Raw genomic sequence first — 20,602 nt, forward strand, 5'->3', positions numbered from 1 at the left:
TTTTTTTTTCTTTTTTTTTTTCTTTTTAATGTTGACAGAAGAAGGCTTTCACTTTCGCGTCCTTTCAGCGAGCGCCCTTCGGCCCGCGGAGCAACCCCGGGACGGGCGAGGGGCCACGCCGGGCTCCGGGCCCTGCTGTCCTCCCGCAGGGCCCACGAGCGAGCGGTGCCTGGTCCCGCAGCTCCGCTTGGCCCAGGAAGGCTGAGYGGCGGAGCTGGAGCCGGGGTGGTGTGAAGTGGGCTGGAGGAAAGCGTGTCCAGCAGGTCCCATAGAGGACATCGGTGAAGTGCTGTTTGGCACTGCCTTGGGGTGGCGGGGGGAGGGGAGGTCGCAGGGAAACAATACAGAATTGGCAAAGCGTAATTCGTGCATGGTGCGCCAGATGTAGGTTCAAATACAAATGGATTCAAGTTCTTGTAAAATCAGAGCTATTCCATCTCTGCCCATTCATATTAATGCCSCTGCTAAGTCAAAAGCCTTCTCCGTAGTTCCTGCTATCCTATTTTCCTGCTTTGCACCAGCACCATGCTCTTTAACTGTCCAGGTCAACTTGTCATATTTACTTGTCTGTTTTTGTGAATTGCAACTGCTGCATGTGCGACATCCCATGACTCTGAGTTCATGGTTATCTTTGTATCAGTTTATCATTATCTCTGAAGTTTATTCTGAAGTTTTGTAAATCTCAGATTATCATAATATTACAAAATTAAAGATAGGGAGCTATTATTTTTGATAGAATTCAAATCTGAATTTCACCTGCAGCCATAAAGGATATATTATTTTTTGCTGTCCACAGCTGAGGCCTGAGGCAGACTTCTTATTAGACAATATTCAAAAGATGCTTCTGTTTAAAGTTTTTATTGGTTTGGGTGTTTTTTTAAGATTGCTCATTCTTAGCTCCCTGATGCTCACAGGTCTCTCCTCAGTCTGTTGGAAGAAAGAGACTACTATCCCAGTGTCAGGACAGGAATACGGAATCTTAAAAAGTGGTGTTTCCAGTGCTAGTTTTTAAGCTCTTTTAGTATGTCTGTACTGAGATTATTTCAAGCTGTGGAATCTGCCTAAACCTGAAATGTGGCATAGGCGGGAAATTAATTTCCTTGGCCCAATACTTAGTTCACAACTAATTTCCAGCTTTTCTAGGAAGGACAAACTTGCAGTGTGTTTTAGTTTATTAGCCTCTGCTCTGCTTTTTTTTTTCTGTGGTTTTGGTACCTCAGAAAAAATTACCTGAGCCTTTTTTTCAGTGCTCCAGTTTGCAGCACTGCAGAAGATACTGCATTGTAACTCTTAAAACTCATAATGTGGGCTCCTCTCTCTTTCCTTATGTATTTTGCTTRTCAGTAAAAACAGTTAATGACATTAGTATTTATTGTTCTCTTTGTCTCTTTGAGAAGAATGAGACAGCTGGGGCTTCTGAACAATTGTTTCAAGCTCTGCACCTTTCAGGACAGGGAACTCTATATGCTTTCAGTTTGTTTCATATTTTAGAGACGATCTTCAGGTATGAGAACTAAGTCTTAAAATTGATTGAAAGTTAAAAATGGCAGCCTTGTCCTTTCTTTTGTGTTTAAATTCTGCATCGCTGACCTGTTGTAAATTGGCTTAGCTTGAACCCAGCTGAAGGCATTTTGGCAGGCCATCCTTATGTTTATTTTATGATATTCTTTAATTTTGATAAAGGACTCAATAAAGAATATTTGTAGGAATGTTGGTTTTGTTCTTGCRCTTTTCATGAACGCTTTTCCTGCCTCAGTGACACTGTTCTTTGTAATCCTGAATGTGAAGTATGGGCAAACTGAACGAAGAAGCAAAGAGCTGAAATTAGAGTAGGGGCRACAGTGTATCTGATTCCAATGCGTGTTTCTTGGTGAAGGCGCATGTCCTTAAGGTAAGTCCTGTTGTTCACCTGGGCGTAGGAAAAAGGATSTCCTTGAGATACTGCTGGTAACATCCCCTACAGTGACTGCAGGGAAGACTACATAGTGGACCAAGAAATTGGACGAATTGCATAAATGCCTTGGTGTGGACCTGGGCAAATCACTTGCACATGACTCCCTGCTGTTGGCTGAAATGCAGAATGGTAACAATACATTGTGAAGCTTAGCTGAGGGTATTTTCAGGAGGGTGCTAAGTTCCTGGTCCATCCTTGTGTCCACTCTTCTTTGTGGTCTTCATTAGAGTTCTGTTTTTCCTACAGTTTTGTGCAGCAGAAGTATTACATTTGGGACAGTGTAAGTCTCAGATGTGATTTTTTTTAATTGCAGGGAAGATGAAAAGAAAGTTTGCTTTTGGAGTGAAAAAAAAGTGTGGTTGAAAAATTTAAATTTTAATGGGTCTATCTGGAAATGTTTTGAAAACTCCCACCTGTTGATGCCCYTTCCCCACTGTCAACAGTTACTTAACCTGTGGGAACAAATAGAAACCTTTTTAAGGTTTTCACCCTAGCACGTGTGTTTGCGATTCCACGTATCTGTTTAAAGTGAACTATTGCTGAAGCCTTGAATCACAATCTACTTGTAGCTAACTTCACAGAAGGGTTATTCTAACAATGAAATAAGCACCAAAGTGTGCATGGGTATTAGAAAAGATTCATTTGTTATAATATTTTTAAAGCTGTCATTTTGTTAGAAATAATGGTTCTTACAAGGGGAGAAAGGCATCCTTGTCTCTCAGAGAAGTTGTGTTTCATTGGATTTAGCTGTTCAAACCAGGGAGCATGTACACTCACAAAACGTTCATGTCATTGGCAGTGGGACTGTAAGGTGTTGAAGTAKCTCGAGGCAGGCTTTATCTAGTATTGTGATAGGAAAAAAATACCCTGTGGCTTAGTTCTGCTTTATTTAAAGCCTTTTAGGCTGTCTGAATTTTTGTGTAAAATTGATGGCTATTGTGAAGGATTGGTGCAGTAATAGACTACCCAAATAGCACAGGAGCTATTGCATWCATCTTACTGAGGTTCTTCTATTACAAGTCTGAGGCTAAAAGGTAGCATTTGGCTCATTTTGATTTTGAGGTACTACCAAGTGGTGTGTTTGAGAATGGCATCCTAAATGTATATTAAAAAAAAACCTTCTAAGGATTCTTTTTGTTTTAAACTTTTGTAGGAGGGAAGCCTGGATGGATTGAAGCAGGTGACAAASACAGAAGGCTCTGCTTTTAATTTCCCTGGGGTTTTTTTCTGGGGACCTGCTTGAGTGAAGTGTCATAAGTCTGGCTGTAACCTTTAAGTTAATCCAATTATTTATTGCTTCTTGGACTCCCCAAATAGATTTGCTGTACAAAGCATTGTATTTCCAAAGTTTCCTTCTTTGTATGTTAATTTCTCATTCCACTAAAGCCTCTGGAGTTTTTTTTTTGTTGGTTTATCAAGCAGAGGAACCAGAAAATGATTGAAGATTACTCAAATTGCTACTGTAAAAACTCAAGGAGAGTCATTCCCTTTTTATGAGCTATTTTTTAAAAAAGTACTTCAGGTCACCACTGCAGTTTTAGTTCAGAATCCTCAAAACTATGATTGATTCCTCTATGAAATTAGTAGAATTAGGCGGCAAAGTATCTTGAGGGGTCTACAAAGTGTCTGGTTAGGCCATAGTRCTGAGAGACAAAACCCTGAAGGTTCTGTTTAATACTTCTGCAACAAAAATACAAAGCTGTTTGTTTTCTATTGGTATTAATACAGCTGTGGTCCAACTTGATCTAAGCTTAACTTTAAGAGTCTCATCACCTCTTTCTTTTCTTTTGAGGTCATGAAACGCGTACGCACAGAACAGATTCAGATGGCAGTTTCCTGCTACCTCAAGCGCCGTCAGTATGTGGACTCAGAAGGTCCCCTAAAACAAGGGCTGAGGCTGTGTCAGACTGCTGAAGAGATGGCAGCTAATCTCACAGGTAATCCTGTTGTATTTTCCATGACTATTTCTTGGCAGAGCTGTGAGCATGTATGTTGGCAGCTGTGTGACTTTGCACATATATATCGCTGCTTTTGAAATAAAGACATTTCTCTGTGTTAAATGGTTGTGAATTACGAGCTTCTGAAGAATGAAAGTGTGGGGGAAAGTGTAACAAGGTGACATTCATGATCAGTGAAACATCAGGCTGAAATACCAGTTCAGGGTAGTGGGAAATACATATGTTTTATCCAGAAGAACGTGAAGTCTGGTGAGTAGTAGTGCTTTGGAATGAAGGGGGGAAGAGCCTAGATGAGGAAGGAAGTAGAAGCAGGAAAATCTTTTTACCTTTGTTCTCCAGCAAAGTTATATCATGTGAAATTAAGTGATACGGCTGTGTCCTTTTCTGGCCTAGTCAGCTTTGTAGTTGTGGAAAGTCTGCTCTGTCACTTGGGGAAAGAAACCCCAAAATCTTCAGTGGATGAGGCATGGCATGCAGGGAAATAAACTTTCTTCTCTTTCTTACAGACTTCTAMATCCTGCCAAAATGCTTGCTTTCCACATTGTGTCTGTGACAGTTTTCATTGTAATTATTTTGTTACAACAAACTGTGCTGCTGCTTGAGCACATACACGTATTGGAAGGATAAAAGCAATGTGGATGTTATTGAGATTAAATTTACTTGTAAAAGTAATAGAAAATACCGGGCTGACCTTTTGGGTAAAAAAGCGAGAAAATTATTTCTGTTAATGGAACTGCTTAGATTATGAGAGTATCCCAGGCTAAGTGGAGTGGTGGAAACTTGAGTTACTTGCAATACAACTTGATTTGACAAAATATTAGTAGGTACATAACTTTATGCTTGTGGCTAGATATGATTGGATGGCAGARCAGCTTTTTCCACCTTTAGAGTATTTTACTATTGTTAACTGGGGAAGATGAGGAAAGAATGAAACCAAAGTAAATGCTGAATTGTTTTTCAGTGGGAGCTTTTATGTGAGAAGTAGGTAGGAAGGTCAGTGTCAAAATGGGCTTAGCATGTGATACCAACTATATGAGGAGGACAAAGAAGTGTCTGAAATAGCAGAGATGAACTGGGTTACAAGCCCTTGCATGAGCATGTGGCCTCATACAGAAAAAAAAAATACTTCCATAAAGTATGGAAGGATGTGATTGGGTTTTGTATTCTTTTTTTACTAATCATCTACCAAATGTTATTATTACTAAATTTCATATTAGTCTATATTCTCTTGTCAGTGCATGGGTTTTATGGATGGTGATTCAGAATTTAGTCATCAGTTTTCACTAGGACTGTAAATAGTCTGCTCTCATGTTCAGCTGCTTACTACTTCTTGTCAAACATGCTCACAATGAGCTGTCAGTGAGCATGCTGCAGGTTCATCAATGAGTGTTGAAAAAGCAAAACTGAGCTTGTTACTGAATCTGACATCAGATGCTGAAAATACTTTCTGTTGCAGTCATCTTAGTTTTGTGAACTGAAAACTGAGCATGTTGTAAAGCCTATGTAGCTTTATTTTGGGGAAAGTGATCAAATATGTTTTTCTGAAGATGTTTTTGCTTTTTCCTTAGCAAAACTCACCTTACTTTTTGTGTTCTCTTTTGAGAACACAACACTTTTAAATTAACTAGTCTGTGTGAATGGGAGACTTGGAGGGGTCCTCAGAAGATGATCTAGTCCCACCTGTTCTGTGGGAGAGGGAGCCCAGATGAGATTATCTAGGATTGTGTCCAATTTTATCTGCAGTAGAATACAGCACAGAGTTTCCTTTATTCCATATTTCTGTAGAAAACAACAATAATACCTGAGGACAGAATGAGTAACCAAGGAACAGGTTACTCTAATGTTCCCCATAGCACTGTTAGCACAYAGAACTATCTGAAATAGTGTGAAAGTATCCATCAYTACACTCACATAGAAGAGGAATCAGGTGCTGTTATATAGCATTTACAGCAGCCTCACATTTGTTAGCTGGAAGCAATACTGCTGGTAGCCAACACACGAGCCCAGGAGGATACTGTCCATATCTCTGAGTTAGGAGTGAGTTCCTTTGAATTTCCTATCAGGTTACGTAGTTGGCTGCATTTTCGAGATACAAAGGAGCAGATAATTCCAATAGATGTTCTTATGATCACTAGGGTAGGAGGAAAACTATGTAAWTTTTTTTATRTATGAGAAAGCTATTGCCAGTATTTTATTTCTACCAGGTAGGAAATGTGCATGAAATTTWACTCTTCTTTTGGAATCAGTTGATTTCTTGACCCTTGTTGGAGTTCTTGTTGGTTTAAGTTTTGGGAAGGCAAAGAATTARAATTTAATTCGTTAACTGTCTGATATGTAGGGTTCATTTACCATTTGCTGGAAGGAAATGAGCTCTATCATCGTTACTGGAAGAGTAGGCCATAATGGTTGCCCAGTCAGACTGTTTCAGGACAGGTAGACAGATGATATTCTGCTTTCTGAAGCATGAAATACACCTTCATTTTGGAATTCAGTTGCTTATGCAGAAGACATTGCGGCATGGAGGAAACATTTCATAAAGCCCAGGCCAATGAGTTGTGCTTGCATGGCATGAGCAAGGTGGTAAGACATTCCCATTCCTGCAGAAGTGAGACCGTCAGATCTCTGTGAAGAGTTGACTGTTATGTGTAATCCTGTGACACAGCATWAAAGACAGGCCCTCATATTTCTGTATTTCTTTGCTTTTACAGTGAGTAGTATGGGTGACATTGGAAACTGTCACTAAGCATTCTCGAGTTACTATATGTGCATAAATGCAGTTTACTTTCTCATGCTGAATATTGATTATATTAAATTTTACATCCAAATAGCAGGGCTTTTTAATTTAGCTGCTGAGTAGTACCAGCATATGAGCTGGGAGTTTTTACCATCTTTGAGTTTCTGAAATAGCCAGGCTGTAGAAAGGTCAGTGTAGCTGTGCCTTTCAGCAAATTGTATTTGTTTATATCTAAACTGATTTAAGAGATGATATGGTGTTAGTGCTGCTATCACGATTTTTCCCAAGAGGGGATGATGAGCACAACCCGTCTCTGTTTCAAAAGCTGAATTCAGCTTGCCAAACACACCTACTGTATTTACATAACTGAAGGAAGATAGACCTGTGTCTTACTACTGAGAGAGAGACAGAGGAGTGGGGGAAGAATAGTGACAGGCTGTGTACCGTGATCTCTTTCTAACTAGAAGCAATGAGATGAGCTGGGGGCTGACCTATCTCTCTTCAGCATGTGAACATTTGTTTATAGACTTCCAGGGCTGTCAGACTTGAGCCTCTGTGCATGAACCAAATGCTGGAGCAAAATTTCCCCCGAATCAATCAGGAGTAGAAAGGCAGAGGATGAAAAGTGGTGCAGGCCAGGGGAGACTGAAAGCAATTAAAGTGAAAGTAATAAAAATAGGGGTTTAGAGGGACAAGAGTTAAGATTTGAAAAAAAAAAAATAGGAAAACAGTGACACTCGTTGCCTTCTTGAGCTCTGTTTAGAGCAGCAGAACTTGTGTTTCTAATCGTTGGTATTTGCATATGCTTGGGGTATGTTGATGCATGTCTGTAAACTTGCACAAAGTCCCCTGTCAGATTCCAGATGGTTAGCAGAACAGGAAAGGTTTGGAGCCAGAGAAAGAGAAGCCAATTCGCTCTCTAAATAGTTCAGACCCACTTTTACCAGAGTCTGGTTCTGAAAAGCAATTTAACACAATCTGAGGAAGCTATAACATCTGGATCTGTGGTCAGTTGCCAGGTACCCAAAATACTCAGGGAGGAGGACACGTTTTGGTTAAAAACCACTAAGTGTTTGCTTAGAGATTCRGTGTTTTCACCACCACCTCTGTGAGACTTAGTAAATGATTATAATTTGTTGTAATTATTGCACTGGGATGAGAAATTTGAGAATCTGTAGTGTCACTAGACCTGTTCATGATGGTTGATGGGGACTCACTAAAAAAGAAACTATATTTTGGAGAAAGTTGTAGATTGCTTTTCTAATCTTTTCTGAGTGTAAAGTTGTAAAACCATAGTTGTAAAACTTTTAAGGGTCTGTGGTGGTATTACTCTGAATTTCTTGGGAACTTAAGGTTGTATTTGAAAACTTTAAAGTGTGTTCTGGCTGGAGCAGGTGAGTTGCTGAGATTTGTAGGGTGGGTTTTGGCTTCCTCATTCATAATCTGTCTAGGTGGTTAATGTCACATTTAGATGCTCTGGACTATGTCATACCTGGATGGTTTGAAAGATGAAATGTCGGCTGAGTGGCTGCATACATTGGATTTTATGAGAAGCTTTGTTTTCAAACACACATATAAAAATCCTTAAATCCCCATTTAATTTTTGCTTCTTTTATTTCACAGTCCAATCTGAGTCTGGTTGTGCCAACGTTGTTTCTGCAGCTCCCTGCCTGGCAGAGCCACAGCAATATGAAGTACAGTTCGGACGATTGCGCAATTTTCTCACAGGTAAATATCAGGAAGCAAGGAAGAAGAAAGTAGCTGACTTTTTTTGGTCATTTCAGTGAGTAAAGGACAATATAATAAAATTCAGAATCATGTCCCTAAGAATCTTCTGATTTCTGGTTTTGAGATTTCAGTTAAAATATAAAAATTSTTCTTTTTTGGTTGTTGTCTGTGTGCTGAATAGCTTTGAATTTTATAGATGGCTGATTGTCCTTTCTTGCACAAGCATTTGGCCTTTGTAGATCTTCTAGACAACAGTGTATTCACACAGGACAGGAAGGAAAAACAGTGTTTTATGTGAAAGGCAGGTAACTGAGAAATTACTGTAGTTCTCTGTTGTCTCCTAGTTTAAGGTTTTCAATTTTATCCATAATGGGCTTATTTTTATCATGGTCTAGATTCTTAAGRGAGAATCTGTTCCTGTAAATTTAGCTATACTGGCTTTGAGAGYTGAGCAATATAATGAAGTAAAAAAAATCTTAGTAATGAAGCAGAAGACAATAACTTTATTTTTTAAAAAATAATAATTCAATAATTTTTAAAAATATATTCCTGGGAATGTCCTTATTTCTGCTATAAGTACACAACATAGGAAGAAGAAAGGAGGTAGAATTTTTAGAGAATGGTACCAAGGAAAGTGAAGTTGTCCCATAGAACATTTGATCCCAGTGTGCATAACATCAGGATTAATATTTCTGATAGTTTTTGAGGGGAAGAGAAGGGAGCAGACAGGAAGGCAGACACAGAAAATAGTGAATTCTTGGAGCCTTGCCATGTACAGCAGTTCAGTACCTTTGTGCTTTAGTATTCGAGGTGAATCCTTACAGATTTTTGGGAAGTATGATAACTCTGTTCAGTGGCTTAATTKCTTGGTGAAGTGCTAGGTTTTGGTGGTCAAGTTGACTAATTTAATCTTTTTTGTCTCTCTTGCTTTAGTCTGGTATCTTGCACACAGGAACTACTTGTGTTTGTTCAAAGGAATAGCTTGCCAGCCAGCCACAAGGCACAGCAAGACAGTTCCCATTTCTGGGATGCCTGCCCCACTGAGGAATGGGCAGGGGATTAGTGACACGGAATAACTTAACTAGGCTCTAGTTCAACCACCTGCTCAAAGCAGGGCAAGGTGGGTTTTTTATCAGGTTGAAAAGGCTCAGAGACTTCTTTAGTCAGGTTTAGAAAATCAAAGGCTCTGGAGATTGCTATGCGTCTCTGGGACCCTGCTGCAATTCAGTGAGAATTTCCCTTGCAGCAGCTTGTCCGTTGTCCTTTCACTGAGCACCTCTGAGAAAGAGGTTGGCTCCTTGTCCTGTGTAATGTCCCACTGGGTGCTGAAGGCGAGCAGTTGAATGCCCCTTTATTCTGCAGGCTAGACAGACACAGCTCCTGTAACCTCTTCATATGTTCCTAGGGAACGTTTTCTTTATTCCTGTTTCTGTCAACTTCCTATCTCTTCCCTTTTCCCACACTGCAAAGTGAGGGCCTTCCTCTTGTTGCATTTTTGGACTAGTGTACCTGGAGAGAAAAGAGACCTGCTGACTACTTACCGCTTTTAATACATGCAGATCACCATTTTCACTGACTTTGGCCCAGTGGGACAGGAAGGAGAGTGGTGCTTAAGTATGCAAATATATATGTATGCACTGCACACCACACATACTACACTAAGGTGTAGTTACTTTTATAGAAATGAGAGAGAGGCACAGTATGGACTAGAGAAAGTTTGGAAGAGTGCTCAACACTCTTTTAGGGAAGATAACCTAATGGGAAGGGAGAAAAGAGAAAATGCATTAGTGAGTGGGAAGAACAAGAGCTGAAATGTTGAAAAGCAGCAATGCCTTTTGCATTTTGAGGATCAGCAAATGTTTGAGTATCAGTAGTGCCTATTTGTTTTCCAGTAATTTGGACCATTTGGTCCCCTGATAGTAACCCATTGTGGSTCTGTTTGTTGCCATGGTGTTGTGCAGGGCTCGGCTCCTTACAGTTCCCTGCAGCTGGCAAACAGCCCCAAGAAGCTGTGGAAGGAGGGGTGGAGCTGTTGCACAGATCAGCCTCTGCAAGGTACAGCACAGCCTAATCTGGGTTTGTTACGCTGTGTACTAGGAATTGCTGCTGAGATTTGCCTTGGCAGAGAGAGAAAAGTTTGTACATAAGCAGGCACAGAAATAAAACAAGAGCACAGCATATTGCAGTACATTTTGGAAACTAGCTTCCTTTCCCCTGAAGACAAATCAGTTCCTGAAGACAAATCAGTTCCATCTAAAGTACCACACACACGTTTGAAGCTGAGAGAATAAAAGCCACCAAAGCTCAGGCCTAGACAAGCCAGGTAAATAATTTTGACTTATATTTAAAATGCTATTTAAGTGTTTAATAAAAAAAAWTTAACATTCATTTATCACAATAAACAAAGGGCATACTCTTTCTTCTGAAGTAAATGGGAAAAATTCAACTTCAATTGRAATTCAAATTCAATTCATATAGTTTAGGAGGTGGTCTATTATTAGCTGCCCCACACATAAAAAGGGTTTTGAAATTTCTGCATTTTGTTCTGGCAAGGTACCTCACTGATGTGGCAATCTCTTTTCAAGTCTCTAATAGGTACTGTACCTCCTTTAGGTGACAGAARAGGTTCATTTAGATGTGCCAGCAAAAGTCTCCTTTTGCTTGCTTTCTGATGTCACTTGTCAAGGCTTTTTCAGTAATCATCCTTGCTCTGTTTTATTCCTAGTAGAAAGTGGAATGAGAAATCATTCAGTTTGTTGTTTTTTTATAGATTCAGATTCTCAGCACAGCCATGAAGTGATGCCTCTTCTATATCCCCTCTTCGTCTACCTCCATCTGAACATGGTCCAGAATGGCCTAAAAAGCACAGTGGACAGTTTTTACAGCCGCTTCCATGGCATGTTCTTGCAGAATGCCAGCCAGAAGGATATCATTGAACAGTTGCAGACTACCATGACKATTCAAGATATCCTGTCCAACTTGAAGCTCCGGGCTTTTCTGGACAACAAGTATGTCATCCGTCTTCAAGAGGACAGCTACAACTACCTTCTTCGCTACCTCCAAAGTGACAACAACAACGCCCTGTGCAAAGTCCTGACCTTGCACATTCACCTGGATGTGCAGCCTGCCAAGAGGACTGACTACCAGCTCTATGCTGGTGGGAGCTCTTCACGCAACGAGAGCAGCGGCCTGGAACCCAGTGACATGCCAGCTTCCATTCTGCARAATGAGGCAGCCCTGGATTTACTGCAGGACAGCATTAAACGTGTCAAGGACGGGCCCCCTTCCTTAACTACCATCTGTTTCTATGCCTTCTATAACACAGAGCAGTTGCTCAACACTGCAGAGATTTCACCAAATAGCAAGCTGCTTGCTGCTGGGTTTGATAATTCATGTGTGAAGCTGTGGAGTCTGCGCTCCAGGAAGTTGAAATCTGAGCCCCACCTTGTTGATGTGTCCCGTATCCGWTTGGCTTGTGACATCCTGGATGAGGAGGTCTGGACACCCTTCTCTTCCCCCTTCTCCCCCTTCTGCTGATCTGTTTTGAGCATGRGTTGTTGAGTATCTAGTAATGTCTTAGGGAATGCAAGGCTGTTGCACAACCTGTCTGCCTTGATGCACAGATTTCATAACCTACTGTCATCCATGTTCTTCCCTGCAGTGGGTGTAAATGCTGCACTGAGGTGCGGTGGTTTTGTGATCAGGTCATAGTTTGTTAGTCCTAGGTGCTGACCCCCCTTGTCTAGCTGTCCTTGAACAGATGACATTAGACAGGAAGCCCAGTAAGGACAGGTGACTAGAGTGGGATCCCTTCCCTGAGGAGCACAGATCTTTCTTAGGGATGGGAAGATGAAACAAGGAGATACAGACAGTAAAAAAAAAGTGCCAAATGAAAGCTAGAAGGAACATAGCTCAGAACAATGAGGCAGAGGGTTGGAGAGAAGGACAGAGACACAGCAAGAGGAAAATGCAAAGTAAGGAAAGAGCTAAAGAAGTCTGATCAGATGCCTACATGCAAAACTATTTCAGGCATCACCATTGACCAAAGGTAAAGAGTTATGAAAAAATTAAGGAAAATGTCTCTGTTAAGGAATCTGAAGTGTAGAAACTTAAGAGGCATTTTACTCTGGAGTGCTGAAGACAAGGACAGGGATGTGTGTGCCTTCACATTCAAGGCTAGATGGCATCTTCTATTTGACTTTTTTTTTTCCTTTCTAGTCATGCCTTTTCTCCCCTCTCCACACAATTGCCCAAGTAGAAACTTATATCTGGTTAGAGATCAAAATTTGTGACACTTCCGTTGTTCCATCACCCTTCTCATAAAAAAAAAGAACAAAACTCATTTGTTCTTGTATTGAGCATTTAACAGGAGAGACACTGTTTTTTCKTCTAAAAATGCTTACTGGCAAGGTTCTATTTATTTTGGAACAGTGCAGAGAGCTTGGTGTATTCAAGAATCTGTGATTAAGGATTGCTGTGTTGCACGGCTTGAGAAAAGAGGCAAGCATTAAGGTGAGACAGCACAGCAGCACGTTCACTGCCTCCCAGGTTAACCCTTTTTGCAGAGTGAGCAGGTGAGTGGRTCAGACTAGCCCAAAATGGAGCTATGGACTTGTTTTCATTATAAACTGCAAGAGTTCATGGGGCATTTGACTGTGTATTGCCCATCATGGAAGCCAAATGTCAGTAACCTGCAACATGAGAATTTGTCTGATAAATTAGCAGGTCACCTTCTTGGGCTCTGGACTGTAAAAAAGCAAGATACTGCCASGTTGTCAGGAGTATGTGTATCAGCTTTGCTTGGCACATAGTCACAGGCTTGCATATTGTACATGTGTTAGGAAGCAGTCATGGAATCATGAATGCAAATGCTTGTGGTGGGTATTTGATATTTTCTGTACCCTGCAGTTTTTGTGCACAGGTCTAAAGCCAAAAAACTAGCACAGAACAAAGTCGTCGTTGCCCTGAATAATTTCCACCACTGACAAAAGCAATAGTGACCTAAGCAGGAGTTCAAATTTGAGGGAGGATACCAATTACCAGCCTGAACACGCTGTTGGTTACCAAATGCAAATGAAAGCCCCTTGACTGCAAGGAAATAAATTCAGTTATGTGGGAGCCCTAAGTGAAAATACACAGGCACCCACAGAGTTGCAGGTGGGAGCAGGCCAGYACTTGCTTTGGTGCCATGGGAGAGGAAGCCAAAGATACCAAGACCAAGCCTTGAATGGGGTGCAGCTTKGTGTGAGGAGGGGCTGTATTTCAGACTGTCACTGCAGTCTGATCAATAGCAATTCACAGGGATAAAGCTGAYGAAAACTTTGACAAAGAACAAAAACGTGCTTTGACATTACTTCTGTGAGTTCTGTAGAAGAACTTGTGAGGATGTTTTGGTTTAGTTTACTTCTGTATTGCATAATTAGTTGGATAACATATTTAAATAGTGGTGCATTAAATAAGTTGTCTTCAGCCTGGTTTTTGATTTTCTGCAAGGAAATAGATCCTTCTTTTTATAAGTTATAAAGGTCTAAAATCATGCTAGTTTCAGTGGATGTTGTTCAGGGGGTCACTAAAGCTACTCTGTTGGGTGTATTCTTTTTGTGAGGAGGTGTGTGTGTATATATATATATATATATATATATATAAATGAGGTTGAAACTTAGCAAACATGTTAGAACAATATTTTTTCCTAGTCCATGTGAAGCCTTTGTGTCACTAAGGTCAAAATCATTTTCTAGGTATAGTTGTAGTGAATTTTGCTCAGTGTTCTTCACTAGTGTAGTCTTGCTTCTTGCAAATAAGAGAGACTTACTATTTTGAGATACAGTAATTCTGTTTTCTTTATAGTAGCATCTCACAAATGCCACTTTATAGTCTCTCTTTGGGGGAGTCTAGTATAAAAACRGAGTTTTGTAGTTGTGCAAATGGATGTATTGTCTGTCTCTTTGCAATTTTGCCATGCTCATCCCTGGAACTCCATAAATCAACAGCAGAAAATAATGCTGTATTCCAAGCCACCTTAGTGCAAGCCTTTAAATCCTGTAAAGACTAACACTTGACACCCCGCCCCCAGCCCCCCCTCCTCCCACATCTCGAAGATTTTGCTTTTAAGTGGGCGTGGTCCTTCAAGTCGTAATGAGTGGGGATGATGCTGACATCAAGTGGTAGTGAGTGGGTTTGATGGCAGATGGGAGCGAATTCTGGAAGAACAGTAAGAAATGTCCTGCAAAGAGAGTCATCCTTTCTCATTGTTCCCTGCTAGCCAYCTCTACTGTAGCCAGGTAAGAGACCTTCCCTTTTGTCATCTTAAGAGCACTGCAGAACGAGAGAGATGATGACACCCAGGAAAACCTGTTACTGGTTAGAAATAAAAAGAGGGAGGGATGTGAGAGTCTGTTTTATTTTTCTTTGAGACTATCATTGTTGCTCTTTGAGTCTTGGTGGCTGCACTTGCAGCTGGCTTGTTAATCTGGTCAGCAGACTAATTTGCATAGGGAGGAAACTGAAAAATGTGACATAGCATAATAGATGTACTGTTTTCAGTGAACTGTGACAGGTGTATGCAGTCATGCTCTGTGGGTGTCAAACAGAAGTCAAAGATAAGATTTGCTACCTGTGACCATATAGGAGTGTGGGTTTCAATGCTGCAGAAGGTATTGTCAAATTTGTTATAATAGAATGAAGAGGAGATGCTTGCAAACAGCCCATGTAGCCTTTATTTGAATGCACAAAATTAAGTGCCTGGACTTGAGAAATTTGCAGAAAATGTAGTACAACACAGATAGCTTTAACAGGCTTTCACTGGTTACTTGTCAGGAATCTTATGGTCATAACTAAATAGTATAAACTGCTACTGGTATTGGCCGTTCTCCTTTAATGTGGTAGCATAGCCTAGAGATGCTGTGGATTCCACTAAGCCATGCTCTGTCAGAGGTMGAAAAAGCAATTTGAATAAGAATGGGGCTTTGCATGCCAGAGCCTGCAGTTACTGTCTGTCTCACCTCCTTAGAGATGAAGTTGGCTTCCCCCACATCATGAACCTCCGATGGGCACTGACTACTCTGAATAGAAGCATTGTTAAATACGGCTTGCTACCTACAAAGTAACTTGCTGTTGAGATGGAGAAAGGCAAGGAAATAGCCAAGGAGTTTGCTCACCTCCAAATTTGAAACCACTGGAGGAGCAGCACTTTCAGGACTATTGCTAAGTCTGAAGCCAATATGTGGGTCTTGAGGTCAGAGGGTTAGRAGATAGCGTGTCAGCCGAGAGTGCAGCTTTCAATACACCAATTTCTGCTGGTTGTCAGCAGTCCAGCAGCCCTAGGGAATTTGGTTTCCTGTCGGGGCAGGAAGTGCTCCTTCTGCAGGAAACAGGCCAGGTCAAGATGATAAGTGTTAAAGGGGCTGCTCACAAAGGAATGTTATGTTCAGTTTTATGTGCATGAATCTGTGACTGTTACTGGTTCAGTACTGAGCAAAAGTGTCTGCCTGACAGCCCTGAGAAAAGGTAGTCTCAAGCTACTTCACAGGTGCACCCCAAGTCAGGTTTATCTTGCAGTCAGTGAGACCCCAGCTTCTCAGGCAAGGACACTTCTGAGATTTATTGAAACCTGTGTAGTCTGTAGCCTTTGAGTATACTTTTAGAGACTSTTCCCTTCCATTGGGAGATTCCTTTAGCACAGCTCACTGAATAGTCTTTAAACACAAAAGCCTTTATTTGTTGACTATCTGCCCTAATACTTGAACTGGAGAATAATGAGATAGAATAGTTTCCAGTGCCATCATTTTTTGTGATAATTCATCTTCTCCTACGCCAAAACAGATACATTGACCTAAATAAGCTGCATACATTTGCTATTCTTGAAGGCTGCTCTTGAAGGGTGAGGATGTGAAAGCATCCTGATGGAACTTGCAGGGAGAAATAGATGGTAGAGCCTTGCAAGGTTTCTGTTCACATGCGGGGTTAAGAAAGAATGTTAAGCAGACAACTTGTCAAATATGCTTTGTCTTTCCATCTCCTGCCTTTTGTTTAAGACCTCTGTGATTGTTTCCCTCTACTGTGAGATTCACTTCCAACAATGACCACATGAAATGAGTAGATGCCAAGATCTCTTTTCAACATCTTAGCYGAATGTTTTTAGTAGACTGTGGATAAGAACTATGCATATGTTTTTAGCAAATGGGAAAATGTTGCTACATATTTTTYCCCCTCATTTTCCCCTCATTGCMTACAGTCTCAATATTCCTTCTGGATTGAACATGGGGCTACCAAAAATAAGRATAATGCCTTTATAGAAAGTGTTACCTCACCATCTCTTTCAGTATTCACTTRGAACAAATGCACCAGCAATGTTGGTGTCTCAGATTTGCACAAACTGGGCCATGTCTAAAGTAACTTATGTATTAATAACCCCCTGTTTTCCTTGCAGTGGTTCATATATTTGTTGAATGGATCAACATGCTTTCCTTTTTTGTCTCTTTTTATTCTTCATKACCAGGAGGAAGAGGATGACAGTGCAGGCACAGAAATGAAGATCCTGAGAGGACACTGTGGACCTGTGTACAGCACGAGGTTTCTTTCAGACAGTTCAGGAATCTTATCTTGTTCTGAGGACATGTCCATCAGATACTGGGACCTCAGAAGTTTTACAAACACTGTGTTGTACCAAGGACATGCCTATCCTGTCTGGGATTTGGATATTAGCCCCTGCAGCCTGTACTTTGCCAGCGGTTCCCACGATCGCACTGCAAGGCTCTGGTCGTTTGATCGGACGTACCCACTGCGAATATATGCAGGCCATTTGGCAGATGTGGACTGTGTMAAGTTCCACCCCAATTCCAACTACTTAGCAACGGGCTCCACAGACAAAACCGTGCGCCTGTGGAGCACGCAGCAGGGCAACTCAGTGCGGCTTTTTACTGGGCACCGGGGCCCTGTGCTGGCACTTGCATTTTCTCCCAATGGTAAGTACCTGGCATCTGCAGGTGAAGACCAGCGGCTGAAACTGTGGGACTTGGCATCAGGAACTCTTTACAAAGAACTGAGGGGGCACACAGACAACATAACCAGCCTTACTTTTAGCCCTGAYAGTAGTTTAATTGCTTCAGCATCGATGGACAATTCAGTTCGAGTCTGGGACATTCGGAACACTTACTGCAACGCTCCAGCGGATGGATCTTCCAGTGAACTGGTTGGTGTATATACTGGACAGATGAATAATGTACTGAGCGTTCAGTTTATGGCCTGTAATCTTCTTCTAGTGACTGGAATTGCACAAGAAAATCAGGAACATTAATTTTGCTTTTTGTCTTAGGGAAGTGGGTGTGTGTCTTGAATGCCAGAGTCCATTGCAAGCTGAGATTACTGACTGTGAAACACTTTCCTTCATCTGCCCCCATGAAAGGCATATTCGGAGTGATGCAAATGCTTTAAGATGTCACAAAAATGCCTGTGTTGTTGAACAGAAAAATGAAAAAAAAAAGGAGGAGAGATGAAAATACATACACATTGTAATTTTGTACTTGTAGGAATGGGAAAAAAGGGGAGTAAATCCAGTAGCTTGGGGAAACTGAAAGCCTGGTCCAGGCRAGTGAAACTGCCCACCAGATAAGCTGCTGACCTGCACTTAAATATCCCACATTGATTGATGGGCACATCTTACCTACTGTTAATTCGGCTTGAGTGTGTGGAGAACTACTGGCCCAGTGGTTTTTGTTCTGTTTTGCTTTTGTTTTCCTGGTATTGCAGAGGATCATCATTTTTAAGACCCTTCTATTAAAAAAAAATTATGTATTTTCTACAGTGATAGCAGTCCTAAATATTTCAGCTCCCTATAGCTCTTCTGGAATATTTTGGACTAAGTAAGTAGAAAATACCACTGTTGTTTTTTAGTAAGTGGATGGAAATCTGACCTCAGTTGGGGCCCATCTTTGCATTGTTGTTTGGGTTTGGTTCCTGGTACTAGCTGTGATTATGTGTATTTATGTTCCATTAATTAGGAAATTTTCTGACTCTGGTTGCACTGTGTTTTGAGAATGGGAGGACAGTGGGGACAGAGYGGTGGCTTTAAGCGTAATGAACAACTTGCCTTGTCTGGATGGAGGGCACCATAGAATGGAAGTGGCCAAGTTTGGATTCCTAATGGAAACAGGGCATGTCAACCCACCAGTGCACCTCACAGAAATATTTCTGTAAATGGAAGTTGGCAATCTAGGGAGAGAGGGATGAGAAGAGACACACAAAGTGACATGGCAAAACATAGTATTACTAAATTTTTGTGTGTACACAGAGGCAGCTCTGCCAGAGTTGGATTTTTCTTAAATGTTGCAATACTGGTTTCATGAACGCTTTGTGAGATAAATCATCAGCATTTACAAGGATTTGCGGAGAAAGCACGTTCTAGTTTGTCGTTTGGAGAGATTAAATATTTCTGCTTTCTGGWAAGAGTTATTTTGTATTTTGTTTTCTATTAAAAGCATTTAGTTTAAAAAGAAAAACAAAAATTGTTTGATCCCTTTCTGGGAAGTTCGCTCTGACTTSTATGAGAAGAAGAGAGCAGAAGCTTCTCCTACAGTGCTTGAGCCAGACCCCACTTTTCATTTGGAGGACCTGATCATCTTGGTCACTTGGTGCTGTATGATGTCCCTCTACTCGCTTTCCACAGAGCTGATGTGCCATGTCTTGGAGTGGGATATTGATACAGCTTTGTAGGTCAGCTGAAATGTATGTGGAGGATCTAGGTATCCCCTGAGCTTAACACTATGCACTAAAAGGTCTCCTTCTGCAGTGCTGTATTTACTTTGTGGTTTGATCTTTTAAAATGCCTCTTTCAAGCAAATATCTTCTAGACAGGCTGTGGGTATTAAATAATAATTCCCTTCAGATTCCTTCAGCCCTTCTGGATTTTCATGAGAAAATTCTCTTGAGAACATCTAAACARTCTAAGAGTTCAGATGACACCTCACAATTGCCTTTTTATTTTATTTTATTGTGTATTTACACAATAGTAAACTTTAAAATATTTTACCAGGAACGTGTTTGACCTTTCTGATATTAGCACCAGCATGTGCTGCAGCTCAGTGCTGGGAGTACCAGAAACCCCTCTGTACACTTGAAGTTGAATGGCCCTGCTGATCTTCTGAYGGCTGCATGTTAAAAATGTGAAGCAGCTTAACAGTCCCAGACCAGGATTGGCCTTGTTGAAGAAAAATGTATGGAAGATGGTTGTGTTGCTCATGCTTTGTGCTAAGCACGTTTATAGAGAGATGTCCTTCAGCTCTGTTGAGCCAATATCGCTCACCAGACCAAACACATGGTGTTCTTCAACCTACAGTAATCTCTCTAGTTGTTTTGAGTGCTTTTKCTCGATTCTGTAGAGTCTAGTCCAAAGATTTCATTGTGAAATTACTGTTTTGGCTGCATGCCTGTGAATACCTAGGAAGGATATGGCCCACCACTGCTCACTGGAACACATTTTGCTGTTTGTTGCCATATGTCCTGAGCAGTGTTTAGATTTAGAGCAGCTGGAGTTTTGGTCCTGAAGTAGAGCAAACAGAAACCAAAGGCAGGGGAGGAAGGAAAGGAAGGGAAGGGGAGGAGGGAGGGGGAGAGAGCAGGGGTCGGAAATAAGGAACAAGATGGGTAAAGAACAGTTTCCCATTAACATCTTATTTCAACAGCAAAATTGGGCTTTTTATTACTTGAGGTGCTCTGAAGTATTTTGCATATAGAAGTGGCAAGAGTAAAGAGACTCAGAAGCGAATCCTGTTATATGTACATAGGCTAAAAGATGTAAAACTGATTCCTGAATTGTTGGAAAAACAGCCACTAAGTATGAGTTTCAAACTATAACCTACTATGTACTGTGTGGAGAGCTTTTGGTGTTCTTTGAAGGAAAGAAGTCAGGAAATAATCTAGACTATAAAAATGTCTGCAGTTGATTGACAGGCTGGATATTAAGGCAGAATTGGGAGGAAAGTATAAGGAAGGAATACCATTAAGTCTAGCAAAATTTGGACTGTAGCCTTTATTAGCTACCAAGTTCAGAAATAAGTGTGTTTGCATGGACCATTTCCTTTCTAGTTCAAATATATTTTAAAAGCCATGAAAGCATTTAAGTTGACATAGTTAAGCACTCAAACGTTAGTAAACATAGTAGTAGGATATTGCAGTTTGTGTGTCCATGTGTAACAGTTCTCAGTCACACGGCTGGGTCCTCCTTCCTCTGCA

The 20,602-nt window shown here is 41.0% G+C and overlaps 1 protein-coding gene across 1 annotated transcript; it reads left to right on the top strand.

Annotated features, from left to right (window-relative positions):
* Positions 1–79: 79 nt before the first annotated feature.
* Positions 80–18,974, top strand: TAF5L (TATA-box binding protein associated factor 5 like). Its single transcript, XM_057368417.1, has 4 exons — positions 80–3,891; positions 8,270–8,374; positions 11,145–11,869; positions 16,872–18,974. The coding sequence occupies exons 1-4, from the start codon at positions 3,750–3,752 to the stop codon at positions 17,667–17,669; spliced, it is 1,770 nt and encodes a 589-aa protein (XP_057224400.1). The 5' UTR covers positions 80–3,749; the 3' UTR covers positions 17,670–18,974.
* Positions 18,975–20,602: the final 1,628 nt, after the last annotated feature.

The sequence above is a fragment of the Malurus melanocephalus genome, unplaced genomic scaffold (genome assembly GCF_030028575.1).
Source record: "Malurus melanocephalus ecotype Western Australia unplaced genomic scaffold, MMel_1.1 scaffold_92, whole genome shotgun sequence".
Taxonomy (NCBI): Eukaryota; Metazoa; Chordata; class Aves; order Passeriformes; family Maluridae; genus Malurus; species Malurus melanocephalus.